The sequence below is a fragment of the Coccomyxa subellipsoidea genome (genome assembly GCF_000258705.1).
Source record: "Coccomyxa subellipsoidea C-169, whole genome shotgun sequence".
NCBI lineage: Eukaryota > Viridiplantae > Chlorophyta > Trebouxiophyceae > Coccomyxaceae > Coccomyxa > Coccomyxa subellipsoidea.
Window position 1 is genome coordinate 1273166 of NW_005178042.1, and position 25608 is coordinate 1298773.

General features: G+C 52.3%; 4 protein-coding genes across 4 annotated transcripts; 2 read left to right on the forward strand and 2 right to left on the reverse strand.

The window, feature by feature from the left end:
* Nucleotides 1–1815: 1815 nt before the first annotated feature.
* On the reverse strand, nucleotides 1816–4443 carry COCSUDRAFT_21298 (acyl-CoA N-acyltransferase). Its single transcript, XM_005651752.1, has 6 exons — nucleotides 4155–4443; nucleotides 3964–4055; nucleotides 3738–3838; nucleotides 3524–3626; nucleotides 2410–3346; nucleotides 1816–1959 (listed from the first exon to the last, which is right to left on the reverse strand). Exons 1-5 carry the CDS (start codon nucleotides 4242–4244, stop codon nucleotides 3109–3111), a joined length of 624 nt encoding a protein of 207 aa, XP_005651809.1. The 5' UTR covers nucleotides 4245–4443; the 3' UTR covers nucleotides 1816–1959; nucleotides 2410–3108.
* A 1157-nt stretch (nucleotides 4444–5600) lies between these two features.
* On the forward strand, nucleotides 5601–5934 carry COCSUDRAFT_83449 (hypothetical protein; the record flags this gene model as incomplete). Its single annotated transcript, XM_005652316.1, has 2 exons — nucleotides 5601–5620; nucleotides 5790–5934. 2 exons carry the CDS (start codon nucleotides 5601–5603, stop codon nucleotides 5932–5934), a joined length of 165 nt encoding a protein of 54 aa, XP_005652373.1.
* Nucleotides 5935–9598: 3664 nt separating this feature from the next.
* Nucleotides 9599–12314, forward strand: COCSUDRAFT_38988 (hypothetical protein; the record flags this gene model as incomplete). Its single annotated transcript, XM_005651753.1, has 11 exons — nucleotides 9599–9614; nucleotides 9703–9716; nucleotides 9828–9885; nucleotides 9965–10149; nucleotides 10234–10290; nucleotides 10422–10573; nucleotides 10694–10747; nucleotides 10851–10959; nucleotides 11049–11067; nucleotides 11177–11327; nucleotides 12020–12314. 11 exons carry the CDS (start codon nucleotides 9599–9601, stop codon nucleotides 12312–12314), a joined length of 1110 nt encoding a protein of 369 aa, XP_005651810.1.
* Nucleotides 12315–13660: 1346 nt separating this feature from the next.
* Nucleotides 13661–25133, reverse strand: COCSUDRAFT_55286 (phospholipid-translocating P-type ATPase; the record flags this gene model as incomplete). The annotated part of the gene is made up of 22 exons (XM_005651754.1): nucleotides 13661–13927; nucleotides 14274–14522; nucleotides 14965–15165; nucleotides 15534–15675; nucleotides 16027–16238; nucleotides 16643–16831; nucleotides 17144–17353; nucleotides 17888–18148; nucleotides 18591–18788; nucleotides 19065–19124; nucleotides 19324–19644; nucleotides 19793–19961; nucleotides 20205–20407; nucleotides 20708–20869; nucleotides 21034–21140; nucleotides 21418–21570; nucleotides 21712–21870; nucleotides 22081–22227; nucleotides 22482–22653; nucleotides 22875–23060; nucleotides 23322–23588; nucleotides 25062–25133. 22 exons carry the CDS (start codon nucleotides 25131–25133, stop codon nucleotides 13661–13663), a joined length of 4107 nt encoding a protein of 1368 aa, XP_005651811.1.
* Nucleotides 25134–25608: the final 475 nt, after the last annotated feature.

Here is a 25608-nt window from a genome sequence, read left to right on the forward strand (position 1 = left end):
GGTAATCTTGCCTCACATCATGGCTCAAAGGCCATGGCATTGCGTACTCCATCTAACCCTCCTTTCAAGTATAGCCCAGGTATGCAAAACGCATCCTTTGGGCTGCCTCGCTAAATTTTAGCATGGCTCAAAGGCAGGCAAATTCAATGACATTGTATTGCACTGAAAGGAGGTTGGACATTGCAGGGGCGCGAACTGCCTGCAGAGGCGGTGCTGCCATTGCTGAGGGGTGTGTCCACGGAGCTGAGCTGCCAGTACCTGGAGTACCTGGTGGGCAGCAAGGGCAGCCAGGACCCTGCCCACCACACAGAGCTTGCTCTTGGGCTTGCCGACGCTGCTCTGCGGCTCATGCCGCCCGTCGACGCCAGGTGAACACCTGTGCAGACCTGCTTTTCTGGCACACATCGATCATGTCTCAGCCCCACGCCTGGGTCTGCTTTGCTTGCGCCATCTGTGCTTATCATTTCTTTCCTGGTGTAAGATCCATTTATACCGGTCTTGCTCGCACCATTGGATTCTGTCCAAAGGGAAAGTAGCCACAAAGTGATTCAATCTGATTGATGACAATTTGTTGTGAATTGGCTACATCTGCTGGGAGACTGACTCCTAAGGGTGGGTAGAAACTGATTTATCTGGTGGGGTGAAAGTGAAACACTGCATGCATGCGGCAGCGTGCCGGCGTGGGAGCGAGCGAGGACGGCGCGGGAGCGGATGGCAGAGGACAGCGCGGAAGCGCAGCGGTTGCGCGACACGCGCGACAAGTTGTGCGGGCTGCTCGAAGAGTCGGTGCTCTACGACGCGCACGCTGTGTTAAAGCGCTGCGCAGACACCGAGCTCTGGGACGAGCAGGTCGTCCTGCACAGCAAGGTGTGCATCTCATGGACTCTTCTGTGCCTCAGACGTATGAGCCTGTCTCTTGTCCTTCTGTATTCTGTCCACAACCCAGGTCCTTATGTACAGGACGCGTTTCTCATAGCACCATCCATCAGTGAGACTGGTCATGTACCACCCTCACCAACTCTTAGAAAAGAATTGTGCAGGCATGCTCAGAGAAGCAGCTGCCAGAGGGATGCTACATTTCAAGCGGCCTCTTATTTTGTACAGTCGCAAGCAGCACAGCGCAAAATAGATTGAAGGTGATCAACTGGGAATGAGGGCAAGGCAATATCTCACACAGGGAGAGGGAGTGACTATGGGGGGTGTGGGTGACTGCGTGCAGCTGGAGGATCACAGGGCAGCGCTGCGCATTCTGGCGCTGGTGCTGGGGGACATCCGGCTGGCGGAGGCCTACTGCGCGCGCTGGGCGGGGCAGCAGGGCTACCTCTCCCTCCTCGACATGCTGCTGCACCCGGGCCACGGCCGCGACCCCCTCTACGCCGAAGCCTGCCACCTCCTCGCCGCCCAAGGTTTGGTCATCCCCCCACCGATGCTTGGATCACCGCGCCAGTCACCCATACTAATGTCAAGTCCCCAGTAATTGGCCCGAACAATTGCCGGCATGAGAGCACGCTTTGTACGGTTTCCCCTCGGATTATGAGGCTACCGGAGCATGGGAATTTTATCTGGACCCTGAGCATGTCCTGGGTCAATCATTGGTATGGAGCTCAGCAGTTGGGACAGGTATGTCGGGCAGGAAGTGTGTCGTGATGAGTCAAGAAAGACAGGCCTGAGCATCTTCTGGTTCAAATGTTGATATCAAACCGGGCGGTCATGGGCAGGCCAGTTAGGTAGGATATGCAAATAATAGCACAGTGATGCATGGCCGTATTTGTGCCGGCAGGGGCAAACGTGGACGCCACAAAGGTGCTAGATGCGCTGTCAGAAGACATGCCGCTAGCGGTGGCGGTGGACGTGCTTGCGCGTATGCTGCGCACGGCCATCCACAACCGCCGCTCTGCCAGCATCACACGCAACCTCCACCGCTCCCTGCACCTTTCTGTCGCCGCAGAACGCGCCGAGGTCGGCCTCCTGTCCCATTGGGCTCCTTGAAATGGCTCTCGTATTCTAGCTTTACGCCTGTTCACTGTAATTTACTGTCCAGTAGGACCTGTCATTGAAGGCTGTTGTGACCTGCCCCTCTATCATCGTGAATGCACGCCTGAGCTATCCATGAGGATCAGGTATGTTGTAGCAGCATTTCCCCGACAGCCTTCCAACGTGTCCATGAGTTCCGTGGCAGGCTGGCTCTACAGTAAATTTCAGATTCCCTGAAAAGCTGATAAGTTTTCCTACAAGAATCTGCGCAGTACTGGAGTTTGAAGGTCATTTTAGCGGCTTGTCTTTGGAGGTCATTTTGGTGGCGTAGATATCGTAGAGGCCATGAGCGATTCAGTCAGCGGGTGAACAAGCCATTTGCTGCAAAGCAGTGGCGGCACAGTAAGCTGAAGAGTGTGTGCGGTGCATGCGCAGCTGATGCAGCGGAGCGTGGTGTCTACAGAGGAGCGCGCATGCCGGGCTTGCCACACACGCATCTCCACCAAAATGTTTGCTGTCTACCCCAACGGCGTCCTGGTCTGCTTCAAATGCTATCGCCAGCATGGGGAAGCCAGCATCTGCCCCCTCACTGGCCGTGACTTCAGGCTGCCCGAACCACCTAGCGCCAGCGCTGTGAGCTGAATTCCAGGTCTAAGGTGTACATCAATTGCTCAGAATTGCCGATCGTGATTTTCATTTGGCCCCTTTGTGAGGCTTGATTGGGCATGTGTTGCAGCACACATATGGAGTTTGTTGACTGGCATGGCACTGTACTAATTGAAAAGGCCACATCACTGTGCCACCGAGTGCAAAGGAACTGCAAAGACATCCAAAAGATTACATAAGGCACCATACCGATGGATCAGGATCAGTAGTCAATCTAGGAAGTGGATACTGAAGAAATAATAGATGCCCTCACGGTGATGAGCCTCAAAGAGGACTCAGTGCGACAAATAGGATCCGCTGGCACTTGCCGGCATATTAAAGGAAGCAACGCTGTAATGGTATTATCAGAAAAGTAGCCGGATGGCAGCCAATGGTCGACAGCAAGCTCTTGCACACTGCAGAGCTCCTTATGATAGTCTGCACTGTGTAGACAGAGTGCAGGAGATCTGAGCGTTTGTCATGTTACTCCTAGTCCACCTCGTCATAATCCACCTTGGCTTTTCTTGACTTGTCACCGCTCTTTGGCCGCGCGCCGTCGACCTTTTTCTGCTGCGCGGTGCCACCTCCTGCCTGCTTGCCATCCTCCTGCTTGGCCTTGCCTGAAGTGCCATTGGCCGCTGCCAAGGCACTGGACGGCTTCAGATACTTGCGCATGTCATACGCATCCTCCCCATCCGCATAGTAGTGCGGCTCCCTGTCATGTATCCTGTAGAGCAGCAATGTGTGCAAGTTCACACAGCATCCCAGCCATGCAGCAAGTGATAAGCCCATGCTGCATCTCATCACAGGCGCAGTGCATGCCATCAGGAAGCTTTGCTGCATTTCGCAAAGAATCGGGTGCATTCCACGATGAAATTGAGTGAGCAGGGAAGGAGGGGCTCACTGGTAGCCGAGCGTCTGTGTGTACAGGTGGAACGCCCCCTTGTTCATGACACGTACATGCAGCGATGCATACACTGAGCCAAAAACTTCCTCCATCGCCCTGTCTGCACAGAACCCCACAATCCAGGCCACTCAGGATGGCTTCTCACGCGCAAGACATGCTGCTCTGTAGGGATTTGAATTGACAGGGAAAGTATCAGGGCTGAGAGCCTTACGAGCTGCCTCCATCAGTTTTGTTGCCACTCCCAGCTTCCTGTGTGTCCGAGCGACAGCAAGAGATGTGATGTGGCCATGTGTCTCAGCAGCCTCTTCCTCCCTGCGAGGTATCAGGTAACAATTGCAGCAGCTCATGATATTTGCCAAAGACAACACGGCAATCAACTGCAAGAGTGAAGGGCCTCTCAGGATTTGGCAAAATGTAGTGGAAAATAGTCTGCTTACATCTTTGCAAGCACGTATCCCACGATCTTGCCGTTGCATTCCTCAGCAACAAAGAGCAGCTGCGGCCAAGAGAGTATGTGGTAGAAATAGTACTGCCAGACCACACCAGTTGTCAGATAGGCATGTCAATAAGAAATTCAAGCGTCGATGATCCATCGAAAACAAGCTGCAAAAACAAAGAAGGCAATCACCTTGAGCTGGTAATTCTCTGGCAAGCACAGCAAATTGCATCTCTGCATGGCCAACAGATCCTCCATGGTTGCTGATCGTATGCAGACCATTTTGCCAGTGATCTCAAGAGAAAGCGACAATCAGAATTAGTTGAAAGAGGTTCTATATCTCAACTAGCAGAATTCGATTGCAGTTTGCCTTGTGCCTTGTACAGCAATTGAAGATCTGGCTGCTGCATCAAGTGATCAGGCGATGATAAGCTTGCAGCTCATAGGTACAGAAGCTGTATACTATTTTATCAAATCTGATGAATACTGCAACGCCTGGGCTTCAAAATTTAACGCACCTCAAAGAGCAGCTTTTTCACTCTATCTCAGGAACGCCTTCGAATTGCGCGCACCAGATGGTTTTTCGACGGTTACAGACGTAGCTGCCTCTCCTCTTCGAAATGTTGATTAATCCCACTGCGACTCAGTGATTCAACAGTATGTCACCGTAGCAATTGATCCAACCTTCTCTGTCTTTCTGCTGAAGCTGTCGCACAGCACGGCAATCCAATGTAGGCCCCTCTTGTCAGACTCGCCAGGCATACATGAGGGTCAGTAACAAATCAAGATGAAATCCTATCCATCCCGCCCCGCCATGCCCTTCCGTCATGCCCTGTCGAGGGGCTTGCAACATTATGAACGCGCCCTCTCCCGAGCACCGATCCTTGTTCAATCTCTGACCTGTGGAACGCTCTGGTGCGCTGAACTACAGAATGCATCTGCAGTTCTTTGCCAAATTTAATTCCGTACATGTCGCACTGGCAGCCCTGTGATCTTCTTGAGTTTTGCTCGTGGTCCACCAGGGGGATTGGAGATGTGTTTGCACAGAAGATCGAGGGCAGAAAGGTAGATTTGGGGTTATCAACTTTAATTAACATCATCTGTATGGATTCCAGTAAATATGAATAAGCACTGTTCTCTCCCAAGATGGGACCCTTCCCTTTCGCAGGTGATCGACAGCAGACGCCTCGGGCTCACCACCTTGTATGGAGCAGCAATCATAAGTGGGCCCCCTGGCCAGCGCTGTGTGACACGATGCAGAGAATATGGCTTTGTCCGCACAGTACAGAAACTCAAATTTCGTTCTGATCTTTACGTGGGGTGTGTCAAAGTATACATAAAAGCCTGTTGGGATCCTTGAGATTTACAAACAACTTTAATTATACGGCCTGTGTGTGCAGCTCCCATCTGTCACTTCTGGTATAGAGGGCTGGATAGGTACCTGATCAGCCGCTGTCAGTGGCCTCCAGGCTCCAGAAAATTCGTTGCAGGCAAGGTGTGGTGAGCGCCTGAGCTGCTCTTGAACGATGGAGTATCGTTACCCGCTATCACACTGTCATTGACTTGGCTGTTGCTGCACAGGTCCTATTAGATACATTCTTGTTCACACCAGTCCACGTCATGGGCTTTTTTGCATGGATGAATGCCGTGGATGGCGGGTCCGTCAGGGTAATGCCTTGCGCCCACATGCTTGATACCATAAATTATCAGCAAACTGCATTACAGAGTCGCAGCCTGTTGTCATCATCAGAAAGATGACCTTATTGGAAGCCCCTCTGCTAAATATCTGACACAGGTCAGTCGTGCAGGATTGGCCACCAAGTGCAGGAAGGACTTTTGGCCAACCCTGGTGGTTGAGATGGTTGTTTGGCCGCCCTTCCAAGTGCTGAACTTTGCCAAGGCCCCCCTGCGGCATCAGCTGGTGGTCATGAATGGGGGCACCATCATGGACAGCGCATTCATCTGCTGGTAAGCCCCGCTGGCATTCATGCAGCAAGGGCAACATAGCTGTGAGATGCGCAACCTTTGTTCCCAGCTGACCCTTCCCCTACTCTCATCAAAGTTATTGCAAGTTTTGAGCACGTATAGCCAGGATTGGCAAGCATGCATTCGGCAGTGGCATCTCTAGACACCTCTGGATTGTGCCGTGCTCTGTATCTGTCAAAAAACAGTTTTCACACAACAAATGGCGACGGTTTGAATGGCTGTGTCCTTCTGTGATGATGCAAAAGTGATTTTGCAGGGCTCGCAGTCAGGTAGACTGGCAACCAGCCTGGACATCAGCATCCAGACAACAGTGAACGTTTTTTGCCCCCAGGAAGGCCAAAGCAACTATCTTGCAAACACCGTTGGACTGTCCATGTTCAAGTGGCAAATCCTATCAAAGCAGCTTGCATTGGGTGTGCACCAATTTCTTACTAAACATAATATAGAGATAGTGTGAAGGTGCTGCGCAAAGCAATTTGAGCGCATATCTACCTGCCGCGCAGCATGCAACTGGAGCCTGTGCTGTAATCTCACCAAATACAAAAAGCAGCTCGCTGTGTGCGGATGATCGGCTTGATCCAGGCCCTAGGACTTACCTTGGCGAAATACAAACCTGCAATTTTGGCTCATTTTGATAGAGTCAAAATACCAAGGTGTCACTCTTTGTGCTAATGAAAGATGCCAAACCGACGAGCTAAGCTCCAATTGAGAGATTGACCTCTGAGCTATAATAAATAGTCAACGAGTTTGCAGTTCGTGGACCAAAGCAGAACCAAGACAGAACAGGGCATTATTGTACATTCAGTACTCGAAACAGTGTGATCGAATTTGGCGCTAGGATCTGACTTCAGTGAAAGGATTGTCTTTGCCATGGCTATCTTGAACCGTTTGTCATCATGCATGCAACGGGGATTTTGTCCCGTATACGTAGATCAACAAAGCCCCGTAACCGGACTTCCCATTGTGAATGTCTTTCTTTCGTCCATCTCAAATTGCACGACATTGCAAAGCGCAATTTGCAATGCACGCTCTAGACGCACTTGGCATCACTTTCCTGACGTGACGGTACAGAATTTCTGGGAGTCTGTTCAGGCGAGCCCATACCGTCCTGTGACAGAATACCGCAATGCTGAAGCTCAAACCACTACTGTCCAGACTTGTGGCTGTGAGACAGACAGGCGCTCAACAAGGCGCTTCTATGCTCCATCTATCGCGTACTGCGACTCCCTTCTTTCTGCAACAAGGTACTCAGGTGCCGTTGGATGTGCCATGGGTTTCTTGTTGTTTCTGCCTTCGCTGTGCACCTGCACTCTTGTCCTTCCGCCGATTTGCACTCTGGTGCCCGTAGACGGGTTTTGTGGAGATATCTTCAGGGCCTCGTCCCAAGTTGTGAGGACTCATCTGTCTGTGCTCGCCCCTGAAAAAGCTGTATCCAGCACTGCATCTCGAGAAGTGAGGCACCCCAACAGCAGCTTCTACACATCAGACATGACAGAGGGGCAGATATGGGAGAAGACTGGATACTGTCCGGAATGGACCGGGCTCCCGATGGAAATCATGATAAGCAGTAAAGCAGGGTTTGACGAAGGAAGCCTCCCTTGCATCAGGGTCTGTGGCACCTACGAAGAAGGCTGCGCTTGGGGTATGTTGACCCATCTGTCTGCTTCCCTTGGCATAATCTTTGCTGGATATTCAGGGCTATCCTGACAGTGTGGGACCCGCAATTGCCCCTGCCTCCAAGACAAATCAATATGCCTACAGGAACTCCCTTCTTCCTTATCACAATGGAGGACAACCCAAGGGTGATCGGTGCCACAGGGGTGATCAGCCCTGAAGGAGTGCAGAAGGCAGTGCAATGGGTGCACATCAATAAGGCTCCCTTGCTGAATGTCTGGAGTCAGGATTGTTGTCATGATGATTGCCACTTTGTCAAGGTTTGAGGTCTGCAAGGCGGTAGCCTATCATGTTGAGTTGAGAGATCCAGCTCAGTAGCGCAATAAACGATCTCGCCTCAAATCCTACTCTTTGCTGTCCAGTCCTGCATGCAGACATCATCCCAGTGCTAATCACTGTTGTTGCGAAAACCTCAAACAGGCAGGCTGAACATGTCGGCAAATGCCTGAGGGATTATTTGGGATATGAGAGGGCTGTGTGTGACGAATTCGCGGAGTTGCGTACAAGGACATGCGAATGTCAAGGCAGATTTTCAAAACAGTATTCCTAAGAAGCTGGGTCAAAGATCGGTTGCTTTGCGGTCAGTCCAGCATCTTTAGTGCTTTGCTATCAGCCCAGTGTCTTGATTGAATCCCAAAGAAACAGCGTTGCCCAGCTCTGAGTTCTTTCCAGCCCATCCTTGCCTGTCAACACACCCAGCGTTCGCATGATGAAACAGCGGAATGGCCTCGCTGTTCACATTATCTAGATTGTATATATTCCTTACGTAAGGTCAAATATTTTGGTGTCTACCTTCTGTCCTGAGATGCGTGTTCAGAAACAGCTGGCCTGGAAGTGTTGAATTGCTTTTGATTCCCAACATGCATCTGCTTCGGTCAAAGGGCATGCGTGTGATGCCAGGATTTGTACTGCACCCAATTGTGCCACCCATCAATGCCCAGATTGCCGCAGGCTTGTGGGCATTCAGGCCACATCTGAAAGTTTGCATGTCAACCAAGCTCACCAGATGAGAGCCTCCATAGGTGTCCGGCTGATTCAAATGCATGTGATCACTATTGGTCATGACTAAGGATTGCTTGACTTCTGAAAATACAGGACACCTTAACAATGATCCACAAATTGAAAAGCATGCTAAGTCCTGTGCCGAGATCTAGCTAGACTACAGTGGAACTCCTTCTGAAGAGGAGTTTATCAGATAAACTTTAATTTCTCGACCATCCACAAGCTCTATCATGTTGTGTGACCTCACGACTTGAGCGCACAGCCTTTTTGTTGCAAAATGCCTTGTTTATTGTGAATGGCAGAGAGCCAGCGAACTTCGGTTGAATTTGTGCCGCACCGTGAGTGCGGTAGAAGGACTTCTCAGTGAGAAGTTCTCACCAACCTGCACCGTGAAGAAGGAAGGCAGACTTGCGGCCAGCATTGCATCTACAGTCTATCCTGTTGCAAGCAACTGCCATGATTGGAGTCCTGTGCAAATCTCTATATCGTGGGTGGGAGGAATTCAACCTGGAAGGATCTACATGGCAACGGTATGCAGGAGCCAGAATTGGCACCTGGCATTCAAATAGGAGCACGAGAACGTGCTGGCCCTTTGCGTCCTGCGGTCACAACAGACCCAGCAAGATTTCCGGCAAGATGCTGCAGGTAATGGAGCAAGCTCAGCAGCAGGAGATCACCCCAACGGAGAGCCTGGAACTGGTGAGACTGTTGACTGGTCCTTTTCGTTGTTCTTCACACGCACCTCTATAAAAACACGGTCTCAGCAAGGCTGAGGACACCCTCACACGTTTTATTGTGCACTTGCAGGTCCGATGCCTTCTACGGGTGGTGAGTCGCAAGCTGAAATTCGTACACTGGCTATTGTGTGTAAAGAGGCTGCTTTCAGTTTGAAAGGTTCGCTCTGTGCGCAGTCGGTGTTTCACACCTGTTACCTTCGAGGCATCTTCCCTGAATCCAGCTTCAAGGAGGTCTGCATGGCAGGCCTTGACGGTGCGCCTCTCCGTTGGGCTCCGTTTTTGACACCGACAGTGTGACAGCTCTGCTATAATTACTGACATAGCTTTGGCTTTGCATGCAGGCATGGCAATCAAGGTGTGCACTTCTGATCGCTGGGCAAGGAACGTTTGCTCTTCAATTCTTGAATTATCAGAGCAAGTCCTTGATTGCTTCTGTGAGCTTCCCAACTTCTGTGGCTCCATGCAGATGCTCATCCCTGGCAAGAACAAGGATGCACAGCGCCTTGTGGAGTGGGTGGAGTATGGTGAGACATCATCTGCACAGCTCCTTTCTCTCACAGCCTTCAAATGCAAGCAGCTACTGACAAGCATGTGCTTCTGCAGGGCTGCATGATGCGCTGGGCCGTCAGTATCTGGAAAGCATGACTTTTGGGGTTTCCCAGGATGCAGATCAGACGGAGCTCTTGGAGGAGTTCTCCTACAAGTTTGCCTATGACATGCAAGACGGTCTCACAATGACAGACAAACACGGCAACAGCATCCAGCTGCCCGCATCCCAGGCCTCACAGGTATCGCAACCTATGTGTTGTTCTGCATCTTTGTAATATCTGGGGCGCATGTCATGCATCTAACTAACCTTCTGTGTCGTGCAGACCAACATCAAGACTGTCAAGTACCAGATCGTGCGCCTCATGCGCACCCTCATCCAAGTGAGCATCCTGGCCTGAGCTTTTTTGTGCCATCCAGAGTGTCATTCATGATGCTTGATGACATGCATGCACAGATACTCCGCTAGGACGGCTTTGAGCCAGTTTAAATATCTCTGTGGGGACATGTGCAGGTCTGCACCACCTTGGAGGAGCTTCCACGCGAGCGCTATGTGTTCATGAAGCTCACCTACACTGATGACACCCCGCCGGACTATGAGCCACCATACTTCCGCAAGCTGGAGGACGCAGATGCCAGCCACTTCTCTTCTCGGCCATTTGCCATGTAACACAGCTCTGCTGTGACAGTAGTACTGTCACCCTCCATGCATGCAGCTTCCTTTATCAAATCTTTGCATCTGGATCTAAAGGAGCTGATCTGTCGTGCATGCATGCTATGCTGCAGGTCTGTTGGCGGAGTGCAGACAAACTACCATGGTGTCTCTGTGATGGTTCGGAGGTGCGTGCACATTTGCTGAGGTTCTCTTCTGCTCGACAGATGATGTATGCTGCATGGCAATTGCTCTGCATGACAGCATTGAGGCATGCATGTCTACCTGCAGCCTGTACGATCCCCTGGACGAGAACAGTGAGGTGCAAAAGGAGGGTCAGAACAGCACCTTTGCTGATATTCCTCTGCAAGACACACTGGCAGATTGTGCAGCTTCACAGGTAAGTGGAGTGCACTGTCTCCTTTCTTCAAACGGACCTTACAGCCTGTACACAGCTCTGCCTAACTGTATTATGTCTGTCTGCTTCAGGTTCCCATCAATGACACAGGTAGTCTTGGGTAGACCTGGCTATGTCTCCTAACACTTTGGACTGCTGTTCTACAAGGCAGAGGCCCACTTTGCTTGAAATGTACACCGATCAAATGGTTTTGATGCAGGAGCAGAGAAGAGCAACAAGGCCACACCTGCAACCCTTACCTCTGTGCTGCCCACTGTCATGTCCTTCTGCAAGGACGGGGATAAGTCCACCGTGGACTTTGCTGATGTGTTGGCAAGATTCACTGACACCGATGTTGGCACCCTGGAAAGGTACTGTGTCGTTTTACTGCTCTGAAGGCAGGAACTGGTAGTTCTGTGACTTGCATTGAAAAGTGCTGCCATGCATGGTACTGATGCCAGTATTTGGGCATGGCCTGCTAATGAAGGTGTTTCCAGCAGCTAGTCATGGATGGCACACTGAAGGCAACAGAGAGGAAGGATACGTTCAAGGCAAGCTTTACATCTGAGTGAAACTCTGTTTGAAGAATGCTGCACATGCCGTAGTAAGCGCTGCTCTGAATCATTGAAGCACAGGCAACAACTGTGGCTGCTCATGCAGGTTCTTAAAAGTGTGCAGCAGGAGTCTCAGATCCATCAGCAGAGCCATCAAGAGTTTGAGAATCTGATCGGCAAGTCACCCTGCCTCACGCCATTCTCCTGTATGGTGGCGAGTGATCTCTGCAATTGATTTGCGCTTGCTCCACCTACCAGAAAAATATCTTGGATGAAAATCGAGTAGGCAACATGCATGTTGGCAGGTACATCCCAGCAGCTGCCTCAGGAGATAGATGGCAGCCAGATTGCCCACATGCATGACACGCATGCAGGTATAGATGAATTCCCCTTTTCCTTGAATCTCAATTATTTGATGCATTATGGCAGAATTGTTAAGAGGGTGCTGCGACGCACTAGCCCTGTGGGCCGGAACAAGCGTGTTATAATTTTAGTATTGATCTTTGCAGGATTGCTCTACCTTTGCTGAGGTGCACATGGCATGCAGGTTCGGAGCGCACATTCTCCACAGTCCACAAGGCAGCTGACAGTGCGGCAGTGCTGGCACCCGAGGGAGCAGCAGGGCCGGATCAGCTGCATGCTGCCGAGAGCCCGCGCATGTCATTCGTGTACCAGGGCACGCAGCAGAGCAACCAGCGGGGGACCAAGCGCAAGGCTTCCTGTGCAGAGGACCCCATCCACCAGCGCCTGGAGCAGCCCAAGCAGTCGCGCCTGCGCCTGCAGAAATCCCAGCGCCGCCACTGACCCTGAGTTCTAGACTGCAATTTTGTCGGACTATCGAATAGTGGGTGCAAGCTGATCCAAACGTACAATTTCATCATGAAGTATCCAGCTTCCTGTTACAACCTGCCGTGGCACATTATAGACAGGCGCCACGTTGGCATGAGCTTAGGGAGAGGTGGGAGAGGTGGCTGAGAGCTAGAGTCCTCTGACAGCAGGGACGGCGAAACAAAAACTGCACTCTGCCAAGGCTGGCTGAATTTCCGATTACCTAACCGTCCCTTTAACCTCGAGGAACCTTGAATATTGATGCTGTGCGCTTTCCAAAGAGGACTGGCCAGTCCCCATGGGAGCTGTGAAGGAGCAGCCCCAGTATATTCTGCACGCGCTTTTATAACTACGCAAGCACAATTTGATCAAAATTTGATTTATGAAGCCTCTGTGGCAGCAGCTATGTGTTTACAGCCATGTACTGTATCGAGCCAGGTGAATATGTGTCTTTAGATTCTGGACAGTCCACCGCCACTTTTAGGGCAGCGCAGATCCGTTCTTAACGATCCGTTTCCAAACAGCACGCATCAGGGGTTTCTAAATCAACTTCAATCGCAACTCTTGTTTTAGAGTCGCCGCATGCAAGGTGAGCAAGGGGCTCATGAGACCTGCTGTAAGCGAGGGGCTCTAGTAGGGCTTGGTAGGGTATCACATGATGTCACGATTTTAGCAGACTGAGGCAAGATCCAAACCAAAACAGACAAGTGTCAAATAATGGCAGGTCTTCAAATCAGAAGCCCAGCAATACTCCAACAGAGAAACCAGAAGTTAAAGGGGTCGTTTGCACAAACATGCAAAAAATTGGACACACTGCACTAAGACAGATGACACCCAGACACACCAGTAGACCCACACAACACGATGAAATGTTTGCGGATCAAAACTGTCCTGTGAGCGGCGCTCAGCTACTTTGCGCACATCTGTCATTACTAAGCATAATCAACTGCACGAAACAGTTAAGACCCCAACCAAAGAAGTGGGCGCCAAACAGTGCTCATAGTTCTGTCGAAACCAAGCAGCACAGGCGGTCCAAAAGGTACAGAGCAAGACAAGCACATCATGCATGCAGTGCACATTCTTGCTTTATGTGCATGACATTGTCAACCACTGGACTTATCATGACTTAGGATGCTATTGCCAAGCCGTCGGGCAGGTCATGCGCATAGGTACGGCAGCACCCAAGCACAGTACCAAGTGCACCAATGCAGCTCCTGCCCTGACTTCAACACGATCAACACTTCCCAGCAGCATGAGACACTAACGCCATACAACCCACATCATCCCGCTCGATTGTCCCGGCCCGCGCAACAGCGGCTGCATCATGCCATGCATGGCGCGTCATGGTCCTCATCGGCATTGCGCGCGCTGCGCAAGCCCATCTGCACCTTCTTCGGCCGGCGGCGGCGGCGCGGCGCGGCGGAAGCCGCCTGCGCGGCCTCCACCTCGGCCAGGATCATGTCGTCGTTGGGGAAGAAAAGCCATCGCACGGCGCGCTCCAGGTAGCGCACTGAGAAGGTGACGATGTAGACCAGGATGAGCTCCATCCAGAAGCCCGGCGTCGAGAAGATCCGCACTGCCACGCCAATCTGCGCAGCGGGGCCATAAACTTCAATCACAATACATGTCATCCATACAGCAAGAAGATTGCGCAGCTGATCAGGGAAACATGAGGCAGCTAAGTCGATGAATGCTGTTATTGCCACACTGCACACCTTGATCAACCTGAAGCCTTGACAAATGCCCTGGGGAGCTCTCTGATATGCACGAAGCATGTGCATGTTTGCATGCAAATGCTGCACTAGCCATATCCTCTCTCGTTATCAGCAATGGTGCAGCCTTAGCGAGACTGCCCTCAACTCCCTGATCCAATTGTTGCATTATGGTATATTGCCCTGATGCAAAGAAAGGGAGATCGGAGGCCTAAGAGCGCACATGGGAGGAGTCATAGTAGCCGATGCGCTCGAAGAGGGCGCCCAGAGCAAGCAGGAAGGGGAAGGTGATGACGTAGGAGAGTGCCCAGACGAGGATGAAGAGCCACGTCCAGAAGCGGGAGATGAGGCCGATCTCCCAGGTCACCACGCCGATGATGCCGATGAACATGAGCTTGCCCATCGCGTACACGCTGTCGATCGGCTTCTCCGCGTTCGTGGTCAGCGACAGGTATGGGATGAAGAAGAGCACCTGCACATGCGTCGTGCTACTTGACGATCTGTGCGCAGCGCAATGATAGCAAATCAGGTGCTGTGCATCAAAGCCAGTTGTGGGAATGGTCAGAAGGCACTGGCAAGCCACAACAGCTCTGGGAAGTCCTTTGTCATCATGAACATGTCTCACTCAACATAATTGAAGTGAGACAAATGCGATCTCGCAAGTACCTGGCGCTTTGCAAGTTGCATTCTGGTAGCACAAACAAACAAAGGCATTTTACTTCGTAAGGAGAAGGCGCATGCTTAGGCTCACGGGCACGGCTCAGGTCACGAAAGGTCCGATCTGTGAGACAGGCCGTCGCCTTAAAGGTACGTTTGCCCTCTTTGGAGACACGACCTTTGCTTCCATGCCGCAGCCCGTCACACAGACCGCCTGTTAGACACTCTTCACCACAAAATCCAAATATCGGCCTCACCGCTGCATGGGTGATGGCTGTGAGTACGCCTGTCTTCCAGAAGGTGCGGGAGGTGAGGGGCCGCTTGCGGTTGTAGAGCTGCGGGTAGCGCATGAGCGTGTCCAGGTGCTTCACCGGCCGGTCAAACAGCGCAAAGCACAGCACCGGCCCCGCTGTGAAGAACGCGTTGTAGAACGCCGCCGTCACCCCATCTAGCCACGCCTGCGATCGCAAAAGGTGGCATTCAGCATACTTATTGTAAAAAATTGGGGAGGTGTTCCTCACACTGTTATAAAATTGCACTCGATTTTGATGGAGGCTGACTGGGCTGCTGCATTGCTTTCTCCAGGTCTATGAGTGAGGGAGTGCACTTTTGACCATCAAGTGAGGTAAACCTGAACAGCATGGTTGGGAAATAGGATTGGTGAAAGGGGAGTGCTGGACCGAGCTAGCAAAGCGGCAGTGCTACTATTTCCAGCGCTACACACAGTGAGCAAATCAGTCATCATGACATGATATTATCGAACCAGGCAAATATAAGCATAAGGAGACATGGGAGTGGTGTCAAGGGGATGCTGGCGGGAGCTGACCTGGCCGGAGACGCCGTTGAAGATCTGGTAGAAGAAGAACATGAAGGCAAAGGTGATGTTCTTGTAGAAGGAGTATTTGATCAGCCGCTGCAGCCGGTAGTCCGCCAGCGTCCCATGCACCAGCAGCAGCCGCGTTAAAAACCTGCACCAGCCAGCCCTTCATCATGCATGATTCTTGGGCGAAGCAATTTTGCCACAGCCCAGCAGCTCCTAAGAACCCACAGTGCTTCGTGGTCAATGTTTGTCAGGGCAGTCCAGGATGGCCATGCAACAGGAGGGATGTCAAAGTTACGACATGCCAGGTATCTTACTCAGCTGCACAGAACTTCAAATACATCGCCACATCGACGAGAAAGATGAGCATCGAAGACGGCACTACAGATAACGTAACTTCCATCCTCTGACAGATGTGTTTGCTTTTTGCTCGACTGTCTCGAGGTGTCTGGCATGAACGTCAAAGGCTCGTGTAAGCTTTGAAGCACTGGATGCGCACCGGAACTGGGAGAAGGCGAAGTCGGCGTTGTTGACGGCCTGCCGGCCCTCCTTGCCCATGACGCCAACGCCGATGTCGGCCGCCTGGATCATTGCCACGTCATTCGCGCCGTCTCCAATCGCCAGCATGCGCATGCTCACGCTCGCGTGCGCGCGCCTCTTCACAAAGCCCAGCCACCTCCTCCACCCCGCCTTGCCGCCGCCCTCGCCCTCCTGCACACAAAAATTGACGCTGTTTTCTATCCTAGAAATTTTGTGGTCATCCTTTGTGCCGGGTGGGCTCCTCCGACCCTGGTGGAGCTGATCAGAGCATCGCTACGTCAGCCATGCCTGCCTTTGGCGCAAGGTAGTTGAAGTGTCTGCCGGCCTCCGGGCAGGGCCAGGGCAGAAGCCATGCATTGGACAGTTTTGCGAGCTTTCAAGGCCCGGCGAGCAATGGTGAACAGAGGAGATGTTGATTGACCCTACAGCGGTGCACCCACGTGGGCCGTGAGGTCAAGTGATTCCCAGACTTCGCAGCATCAACCCCTGTTCTCTGTTTCGAGCTTTGTTATTCCAGCAGACTAAAGACGCAAAGACAATATTTTTGCTGTCAAAAGGAGGAAGTAGGGCCGCACGGCGGAGAGCTGCTGGGCCTGGAAGTGCTTCATCATGAGCACGATTGCGGCCTTCTGGGAGGGCGATGCGCGGCAGACGACCACGCCGCTGCAGCCGTGCGCCAGCTGCGCCAGAAGAGGCTCCGAGTTGGTGCCCAGGATGCGGCTCAGCGTGCGCCCGTCCACCACCATCTCCGCAGCTGGGCCGGCCTGCAGCACACTCCAGGATCACATAAAGCACCCATCCGGAGAAACTTACAGTGCATCGTAGACTTAAATTTCCTGTTCATGCATGCGGGAAGCGCAAGCTCCACCCTAAAATATGAGTAGCGGGTGGATACCCAGCAAAACCTTGTCAGGATTGTGGAATTTCGTTTGTACAGCTAGCTGTCAAAAGGATCAGCTCACAGGTGCAAACCTCTTAAAGTGATAAAGAAATCATGGTGCCCGACCTCCATGGCCAATGCCCCCAAGGCCAGATCTCACTCCTAAGCTCTTAGCAGTACTGCAAGAAGAACTCACCAAGGCTGCGCTAGCCTTGCCGTCAGCGCCGTGTGCGCCAGCCGAGCTACGGTCGCGGCACTGCAGCAGGGCTTCCTCCAGGCGCGCGCGTGCAGCCTCGTTGGAGTCTGCCGCATTGATGATTATGAGATTGTCCGGGTGGTGCACCAGCCTGCACGCGATGGCGATGTTGATGGCGGTCTCCTGCTTGTCGCCCGTGATCATCCACACCTGCACGCAGCCGCAACCCCGCTCAGTCTCCAGCGTCTCATGACAACCTGAATCACTTGCAAGCTCTTCGCTCGGCAACGGGATGTGCCGTAAGTTTTCCGAGAAGAGAAACACGCACGAAAGCAAGCAAGATTAAGGAAAGGGCCCGGACATGAGAGATTTGAAAACACATATCTACTTAAGACCATCATAAGCTCTGGCGCCCAGCATGAGCCACAGAGAATGCAGAAGTTCTCCTGCAAAGGGCACTAATGTGGTTGAGGCCAGCAGAGCAGAAGTCCCTGTGCGCCTCGGTATTAGACCAAGCAAGGGTAAAGTGCAGGCAGAAAACAAAGACTCGTGCTGTAAAAGGCTTATTCAAGACTTGCATAGCAGTGAGCCTTGCCTCTGCCTGCACCATGCACTCCCTCCAAGCCAACATACACTTTTCAACACCCTGCTACAGCACTACCCAGCAGGGATCAATGCAGTGGCCTCCACCAAGCCGAATTGCAATCGCAGCACCCTGTGATAGCACTATATAGTGGGGATCACTGACAGGGGATGGCGGTGAGTGCGCGCCTTGATGCCGGCGGTGACGAGGAGCTGGATGGCTTCTGGGACGCCGTCCTGCAGCTTGTCCTCGATGGCCGTGACGCCCACCAGCTGCAGATGGCGCTCCACCTTGGACGCCTCCGCTGCTATGCGCGCCTCTCGCCCGTCCAGGCTGGCGGCCGCCGCCTGATAGCCCTCGTTCCAGGCCGCCCACTCTGCCTCTGTCAGCACGCGCGTCGCCAGCACCAGAGTACGCAGACCCTGCGAAGCATCGTCACGACTAAGAGACCAGCCCAGGCACCCACAGCTTGCCGCAGAAGATTCCGTCTGTAGAGCAGCACCGTCTCTCTGCAATCGATTTGATGGACCTTTCACCAAGTTGAGAATTCCACGAGGCTGATCCAAGTGGAGTGGGATCCTCACCGCACACGGACAGCTGCATGCTGTTGTATGTGAGATTTGTGTCCCAGAATCAATGGGAAAGGCCACCAGTTATTATCAGTGTAGAGAAGAGTCTCTAACAAACTAATAAAGTATTATTAAATCTTCCTGGCTGGAAGAAGCGTCTCAAGATGTCACCACCCAGGAGATGTCAGCCGTGCAGGAAGACACCATTTATTCAATCATATACTTAGCTGCTGCCGTGCGTGCGCAATGAGCACATGCCGAAGGGATTCCGGCCTCAGCGTCAGCCAGCAGTCACCTTGACAGAGAAGTCGTGCAAGTTCTGATTGGTGCGCTTCAGCAGGCCCTTGTCGGTGTCCGCGCTGAGGCGAGGCAGCAGGGCCGCGTCCGAGCCCTTGCTGTGCAGGCGGATCGTCCCGTCCGGCGCGCGCACTATGATGCTCATGCACGCCCGGTCGCTCGTGAAGTCCAGCACGTTCAGCACCTGGTGCACGCTCTGCACAGCACAAGGTGCCCCGTCAATGCTGCCAACCAAATCAGCTAGCATCAGTTCAGCTGGTCCTGCATGCAAGCAACTATGTCGCTCACAACTTATTGCATATGTTGTGCGGAGACAGGTTCACGAACTGAATGTGAACAGAAGCAGGTGAAGTTCCGAGCACATGTTGGATCAAAGAAACATGTTGCAAGACAGATGGGCTGCAACAAGACATGAAGATCTTGCCTCGTGTCCTTGCATGCGGATGTTTAGCGATGCACGGTCTCGCCGGACAAACTCAAAGCCCAGCAGCCGGCCGCCCTCCACCAGCGCCACCTCATCAGGTGACGGACCCTGCCCACATGATAACTTTGTGGCGGCATTCAAGAAAGACAACATGAGCTCCACCAATTGCAAATGGGTAATGTGAACATGCAAAGGCTCACACGGAAGCTGCACAGTAGCTTGATGCGCTCATGCAACTACAATCAGGCCTGTTGGGGAGATGGAATGCAATGCACAACATCCTCTGGGCCAACAAAACAGCACCTACCTGGTACACAGTCGGCTGCCCCTTCTCAACATCCTCCACGATGAGTGTATGGCAGAGACACAGGTTCATCCAGAGGTCCAGAAGCTGGCAGCCCATCAGGATCTCATCCTCAGAAGAGGCTGCTGCGCCATTGACACCGTTTGACAATGTGTGTCGGTCATGCCCGGGGGCGGAGGCCGCCGTGAGAGGGTCGCCGTTTGACGGCTGCGCCAAGCTCTGAGCAGAGTCCTGGGCCTGCAACCCTGCTCCGCTCCTGGCAGAACCTGTCTGGCCCTGCTCCCCCGCATTCCCATTTGTGTCTGCCACAGCCACTCCACTTCCCTGCAACACCACCAGAGCATGTTCTTCATTGCTGCATGTATGACCTGTGCTGCATCACGAGGGGAACCACCAGCAGCACGCCGAACACATTCCTTAATCCGCATGATTGCGACATGAGTTACAAAGACTGAGAGCGCGCATGACTGACCTGGCGGATGCTGGATTCTGGCTGGGAGAGGACGTCGGCGCTGCTGCCGCCGCTCTCGAGTATGCGCTCCCACAGCCCAGCGTGCTGCACCGCGTCCACGGCTGAAGCCAGGCGCGCGTCAAACTCCACCACATTGTCCCTCTGCTTGTCCGTCGCCCTGTCCTCCAACCTGGCATCGCCAACCCACCCAGCTCTTAAGCCCTGCTGAGAACGATGCAGAGCTGTGGCAGCACAGCAGCGTCAGGTCTCATAAAAGCACAGACGCGTGCAATCCTTTCATTTATGCTGAAAGAAGACAGAGCTTACGGGAAGAATTGTCTCAAGACATGCCCCTTCAAGTTTGCGACCATGTCCACAACAGGGAATGATGGCTGCAGGGAGGTCATAATCTGCACTGCCCCCTTGACCGCACCTGAAGTCAGGGCGGCCGAAGGGTCGGCCCTTGACGGCGAGCATGCGCAGCTGCATCTCATTTGAAGTCAGCGTGCCGGTCTTGTCGCTGAACACGTACTCTACCATTCCCAGGTCCTCCACAATGTCGCTGTTGCGCGCTCTCGCCGGCTCCCCGTCCGGCCCCTCCCGCATGTGGGGGTCGAACACAATGAACACCGAGCACTGCAAGCAAGCATGCACACGCAGAATTTTACCCGAATGCCTTGAAACACATGCTGTCTTGCTATTTTACCAGCTTTGGCTAATCTGAGGAGCGATGTTTGGATTCAAGTAGTCATGGCCGGACATATTTGCCTCAGCCCATTAGCTTGCCAGGCACAAGGGCCCATGCTCAGTCAATCTAACCCCCCGCAAGGAGTGATGCATGCTTGCCCGGCTACAGCAGCATGATTGCAAGCATGCAAATAAGCTGCTAATTCATGCAGCTTCCAATGCCAACAATAGCCAAGGACAGGAGCGCACCAGCACAAATTTGACAATCTCAATGGAGACGAAGAGCGAGATGGGGACGAGGTAGGAGAAGAGGATCCAGAAGGTGATGAAGAGGATGATGATGTAGACAAAGGCGTTCTGGTAGTTGCCGCTCGTGTACACATCCATGGCCAGGTAGTATTGGTCATAGCCCTGCATGAAACGAACATACAATCCTGACCCGCAAAAGGTGAGTGATCTGGTCGAATTTCTGCATAATTGATTGATCATCTGACACGCAGGAAGGAGCACAAATATGTCATGTGATTGCAAGTGAAAACGCTGGACGTCTCTATGTTTGCAAGACATGGGCTGACCTGCGTCTGGCGCCACACCCAGGACGCTATGGCAAAGGCCAGGCAGATGGACAGCTGGAACACCAGCACCAGCAGAATCTGCACATTCAGGAAGCGATCGAATGCGCCTGCGCAAGCAGCCTCCGCTCAGACAACACATGGGCCAGTTACAACTGCCTTGGCGCCCTGATGAGATGACTAGGTACCAAGCCAACTAGGTACTAAGCAAACAGCTGATATGCATGCATGCCAGTATTTCTCGAGAGCAGCTGTCTCCCATCCACACATGGAGTAGTGGACAGGAGCCCACAACACGATGCGCAGATTGGAGAGTACAGCAGCCGAGTAAGAGCATCTGTCAATTATCATGGCAGTAAGGGAACAGGTGAGGACAATGCGCCTCACCGATTTTCCTGGGGGGTTCGGCTGCGTTCATCTGAATGCGGGACTCTGGGCCAGTGTACACCACCAGCCCATGCGTGCAGCCAGAATTCTTCAGCGTGCAACCGCGCAGAAGAATCTCATTGATCGTCACCGGCACCTTCTTCACCTCGTGCCCTGCTGCCCCAGAATCTTCCTTCAGCACTGCTGTAGGAAGGCATGCATGTCCTTTGTATTCAAAGAATGAGCTGCAGAGATTCAGCAGTACAGCAATGAAGGAACAGCAATGAAGAGGTCATGCAAGGTGCCAATATTTACCTGAAGCAGGTCTATAGCAGAAGTTGCCAATAAAGTTGTGCAGATCTGGGTTGGGGACCTCGCAGGAGAGCAGCCCCAACAGATGCTTGGCCTCGACAGCGCTCTTTGGCATGTCCCCTTTGATATCCACTGGTCGCCTGATCTTCAGGTTGCTCTCACCTGCACACCACAGCACCATTAAAGATTGTCACCTCCTGCTTTCGATTACATGACGGCATTCGATTACATGACGGTACAAGACTTGTCCAGTCATGTAGGCGCTGCTCATGACATTTTGTGAATAATTGAGATGCTACATGCAATGATTTCCTTGATATCATCCACTTATAAGTTGTGCAGCATCATCAAGCGGGTCAACTGGGAGCTCACCGTCAAGGTTCACAGTCTTTATGAAGCAGACGTTGTCGGCGTGCGTACAGTGCAGACACAGCAGGTCTGCCGGGATGTTCTCATTGTCGCGCACCTCCAGCACCATGCCCACATGCACCTCGTGCCACTTGATGTCTTTGACGCTACCTGCACCCGCCCCACCAGTCAACCATGCATGCACATTTATCCCCTCCAACATTGCTATGATTGTCAGGGCATTGGTATTGAGAAAGTTCTCCTACTAACTGGCGGACAAGTCCTGTCTGATTGGTAGCGCAAGGGTGCCAATTGGGGAATTGTGTGCCATTCTCGACACAGGACCTCTGTCATGTCTCATGGAGATACAACCGGGGCAGCTTCAAGCAGGATAGGGTGGCATCCATGGGTGGATGAGTGATCACCATCAGGGTTCACTAAGTGGGCGGTGCTGTTGTTAGTCAGGCGGTCCTCCTTGTGGCGCTTCTTGTCCTCGATGATAGCCTTGACCGCAGCAACCAGTAGCACAAATAGCAGAGCGATGGTCGGTCCAAAGGGAGAGAAGGGCGACACAGTGCTCCACCATGCTAAGGCCGCCTGAAATCCAATGCACCTAAATTTGATCCCATGCATGCATGTGCCTAGACAATTGCTTTTGAGACAGCCTAGCAGTGCTGGTGCATGCTAACCCATTTCACAGCAACATTTGACGCTGACTTGAGAAGTCCATGGAAGCCGATGCCTCTTCAATTTCTGGAGAGGCAAAATATGAGATTTTGAGGAGTGCGTGCCTGGAAGAAGAAGTACAGGTAGGCGACCCGTTTGATCATGGTCCAAAGGAACATGGGCAGGAAGGTGAGGATGTTGTATTTAGCGGTTCGAATGGAGTTGCCCACATAACCCTCGTTGACTGCCCCTGGGCCGAGCCTGATCCGCCGCGTATCCTGCCCGCCCACCTCAGTTGGTGCCCCCTCATCCAAGGCTGCCCATGGGTCTCCATGTGGCTGCAAAAAGGCACAGCCTTCAAAATATCACTATATCAAGAAGAAAGCGTCACAATACAAGATTATTCTTCAGAATGGCTGCAAGTCAGCGAATGTATGTCAAGCAAAACTCACAGGGCCGAGCTTCGCGCTGCTCCTGAGCCCAGGCCAGTAGGTAGGGGGATTTGTCATGCATGCACAGCGTCAGGCAGGAAAGCAAGTCCCTCCTAGAGGTCTTGCCTGGGATCCGCGGTGCAGCGCTGTGCTGATCCGGTGCCTCACAGCCTGCAGGGAGCCAGCCCGACCCCCAATTGACAGTTGGGTGAGGCGTGGTGTTCCCCCGGAGTCTCCTGAGTGCATGCTGAGCCTGGTGTCCAAGGACTGTGTTCTCCTGTGCTGCTTGGGCTGCTTGCTGGTCCCTGCAGCCCCCAATGCCTGTGGCTCCGCGAAGGCATCGTCTCTGGCTGGTGGGTTGTTGTAAGAGTAGGATCGGGGGAAGTATGTGCCTCCAGCGCCGTACTCCCGAGGCGATGGCTCCAAGCTGGATGCCTGACAGGTAGGAGCAGACAAATTCAATTTATACAAGCATGCACAACTCTTCGGCTGCAGGATTCATCACAGAAAGCTTTACAAAGGCCCAGCATTCAGTAAATTCTATCATGGATCATCAGAACAGTAGACATAAATACGCCGTTGGCAGGCATCCATGGTCCAGGGTGCACAGAGGTGGGGGATGTCAGATGCGCACTGGGTTGCTGACATGAGGGCTGTCGTCAGCAGAATACCCAGTCCTTCCAATTGGAATTGGAATTCTAGGAGATGGCTGCTGGATTTGCCGTCTGATGTTGTTGTCTGCCATGCTTACTGCCTACAGTTCGCCTATCGATTTGAAGACCAGGAGCAAGTTATTCTGTTGTCTCATAGTAACACTTCGTAGTCTCTGCTTAGATCAAATAGTAAGTACCACACGTTCAGAAGTAGCCCAAGTGTGGTACACACAAATCAGTTTGTATCGCAAGATCCCGAATAGGTAGTGAACCGTTGGTCTTCTACACCTTTAAAAGAGTCTTTGGTAATGTACGTAAACACCACAGTTGCGAGGGATAGCTAAGAATCAGCTCAGGTCTTGGGAGGAGCGCAAGGGAGCGGCTAGGATAGCGGTGATTAAGTAAAAACCAGAGAAATATTTCAGGATAGCAATGCTTCCATACTTGATGCAGGGATTGCTAATAAATTGCTTTACAAGAATTGCACAGCATGTCCTTTCATTACGAGAAACAAATTTGCATGAGAACGAGGACAATGAAATTTAGACGCGAGGGGATCTACAGGTAAATACGCCTGCATGCATTCAAAACAAAATTCCTTCTGACAATTAACGTGGTGAATCTTTTCCAATCAATTTGCATCCCTTAGTCAATATAGCCCACTTTCTGCCATCTCCCAGCTCAATAGCACGTCAGCATGCTTGTACGTGGAATGAGTCAGATCACACATAGCAACGGTTTGACACCCGGCATTTTTGCATGCCCACAGCAATTTGTCAAAGCCCAAGTCGTTTGAGATTATGCAAACAACATTCGTTGCAGGTGTACTTGGTCCATCGACTTTCTCAGTCCCTGAAACAACAGTGCTTGGACTGGACGCCTCCAGGCGCCTGTCCTCATCAAGGAAATGCTCCAAAGGCCACTTGTCTCCTTGACTGGACGATTCTGCCCCTCCTGTCATGGTGGTCCTCATCTGATCTCCATCAGTAGGGCCCTGGTCAGCTTGTTCAGCCTCGGTCTTTATGTGCCTCAGAAGCGCTCGGACATCGGCTTTGATAGCTTCATCTGCTGCTTCGGGTCTGTCAGGCACCTCTTTCACCTGCAAACAGCAATGCATGCCTTCAGGCTTATCACATGGTATCAAGAGCTCTTGAAACCACGCTTGGATTCCTTGCATACAATAGTTATTGGGAGCCCAGCATGAGGAGATAGCCGACATATTTATCAAGGGCAGGCCCTTCGTGATGACACTTACCAGTACTCCAGACTCCACCAGTACCCTCCTGAGGCCATATCCCTTCTTAGTAAAGTACAGGGCGTCTTGCATCTCGTTGTAGCGGTCCAATCTGGCTGGGTGAGCTCTTCTTAGCCTCCGATAGCTACGCTGATGCATGATTCGCTTGTTCATTTCCCTCTTGTGCAGCTTCCTGTATAGCACGACACAGGCCCCTTAAGAGTCCCAAGCCACTGTGCTGCAGACCTGGCTGATCAAAGATACCAAACACATAATTCTTGAACTTTTCATTTCTTGCTGATCAGAATGTGGTACACTTCTTCATTCTTGCTGATCAGAAAATGGACATTACCTGAAATGCTCTTCTAGCTTCGCTGGTGTTTGAGCTCTCGCACCGCAGACCGTGCAGCGCAACTCAATAGCAGCGCCACTCTCGCTTGTTGGCTCCTCATTCCAGCTGCAGCAGCACACGCTCACAGGCTTCAGAATCCCTCTCATGAGCCAAAATGCACCTGACACCATGCACCTGACAACGACCGGGGCAATGCAACTGAGAAGAATGCCTGAC

Bases quoted from the DNA above. Each gene is read 5' to 3' on its own strand.
- COCSUDRAFT_21298 (XM_005651752.1), bottom strand. From the start codon at position 4,244: ATGGTCTGCATACGATCAGCAACCATGGAGGATCTGTTGGCCATGCAG. The intron at 4,056-4,154 runs GTGATTGCCTTC...GTGGTCTGGCAG, and splicing joins CAGAGAATTACCAGCTCAAG to TACTATTTCTACCACATACT. The intron at 3,839-3,963 runs GTAAGCAGACTA...GATACCTCGCAG, and splicing joins GGATACGTGCTTGCAAAGAT to GGAGGAAGAGGCTGCTGAGA.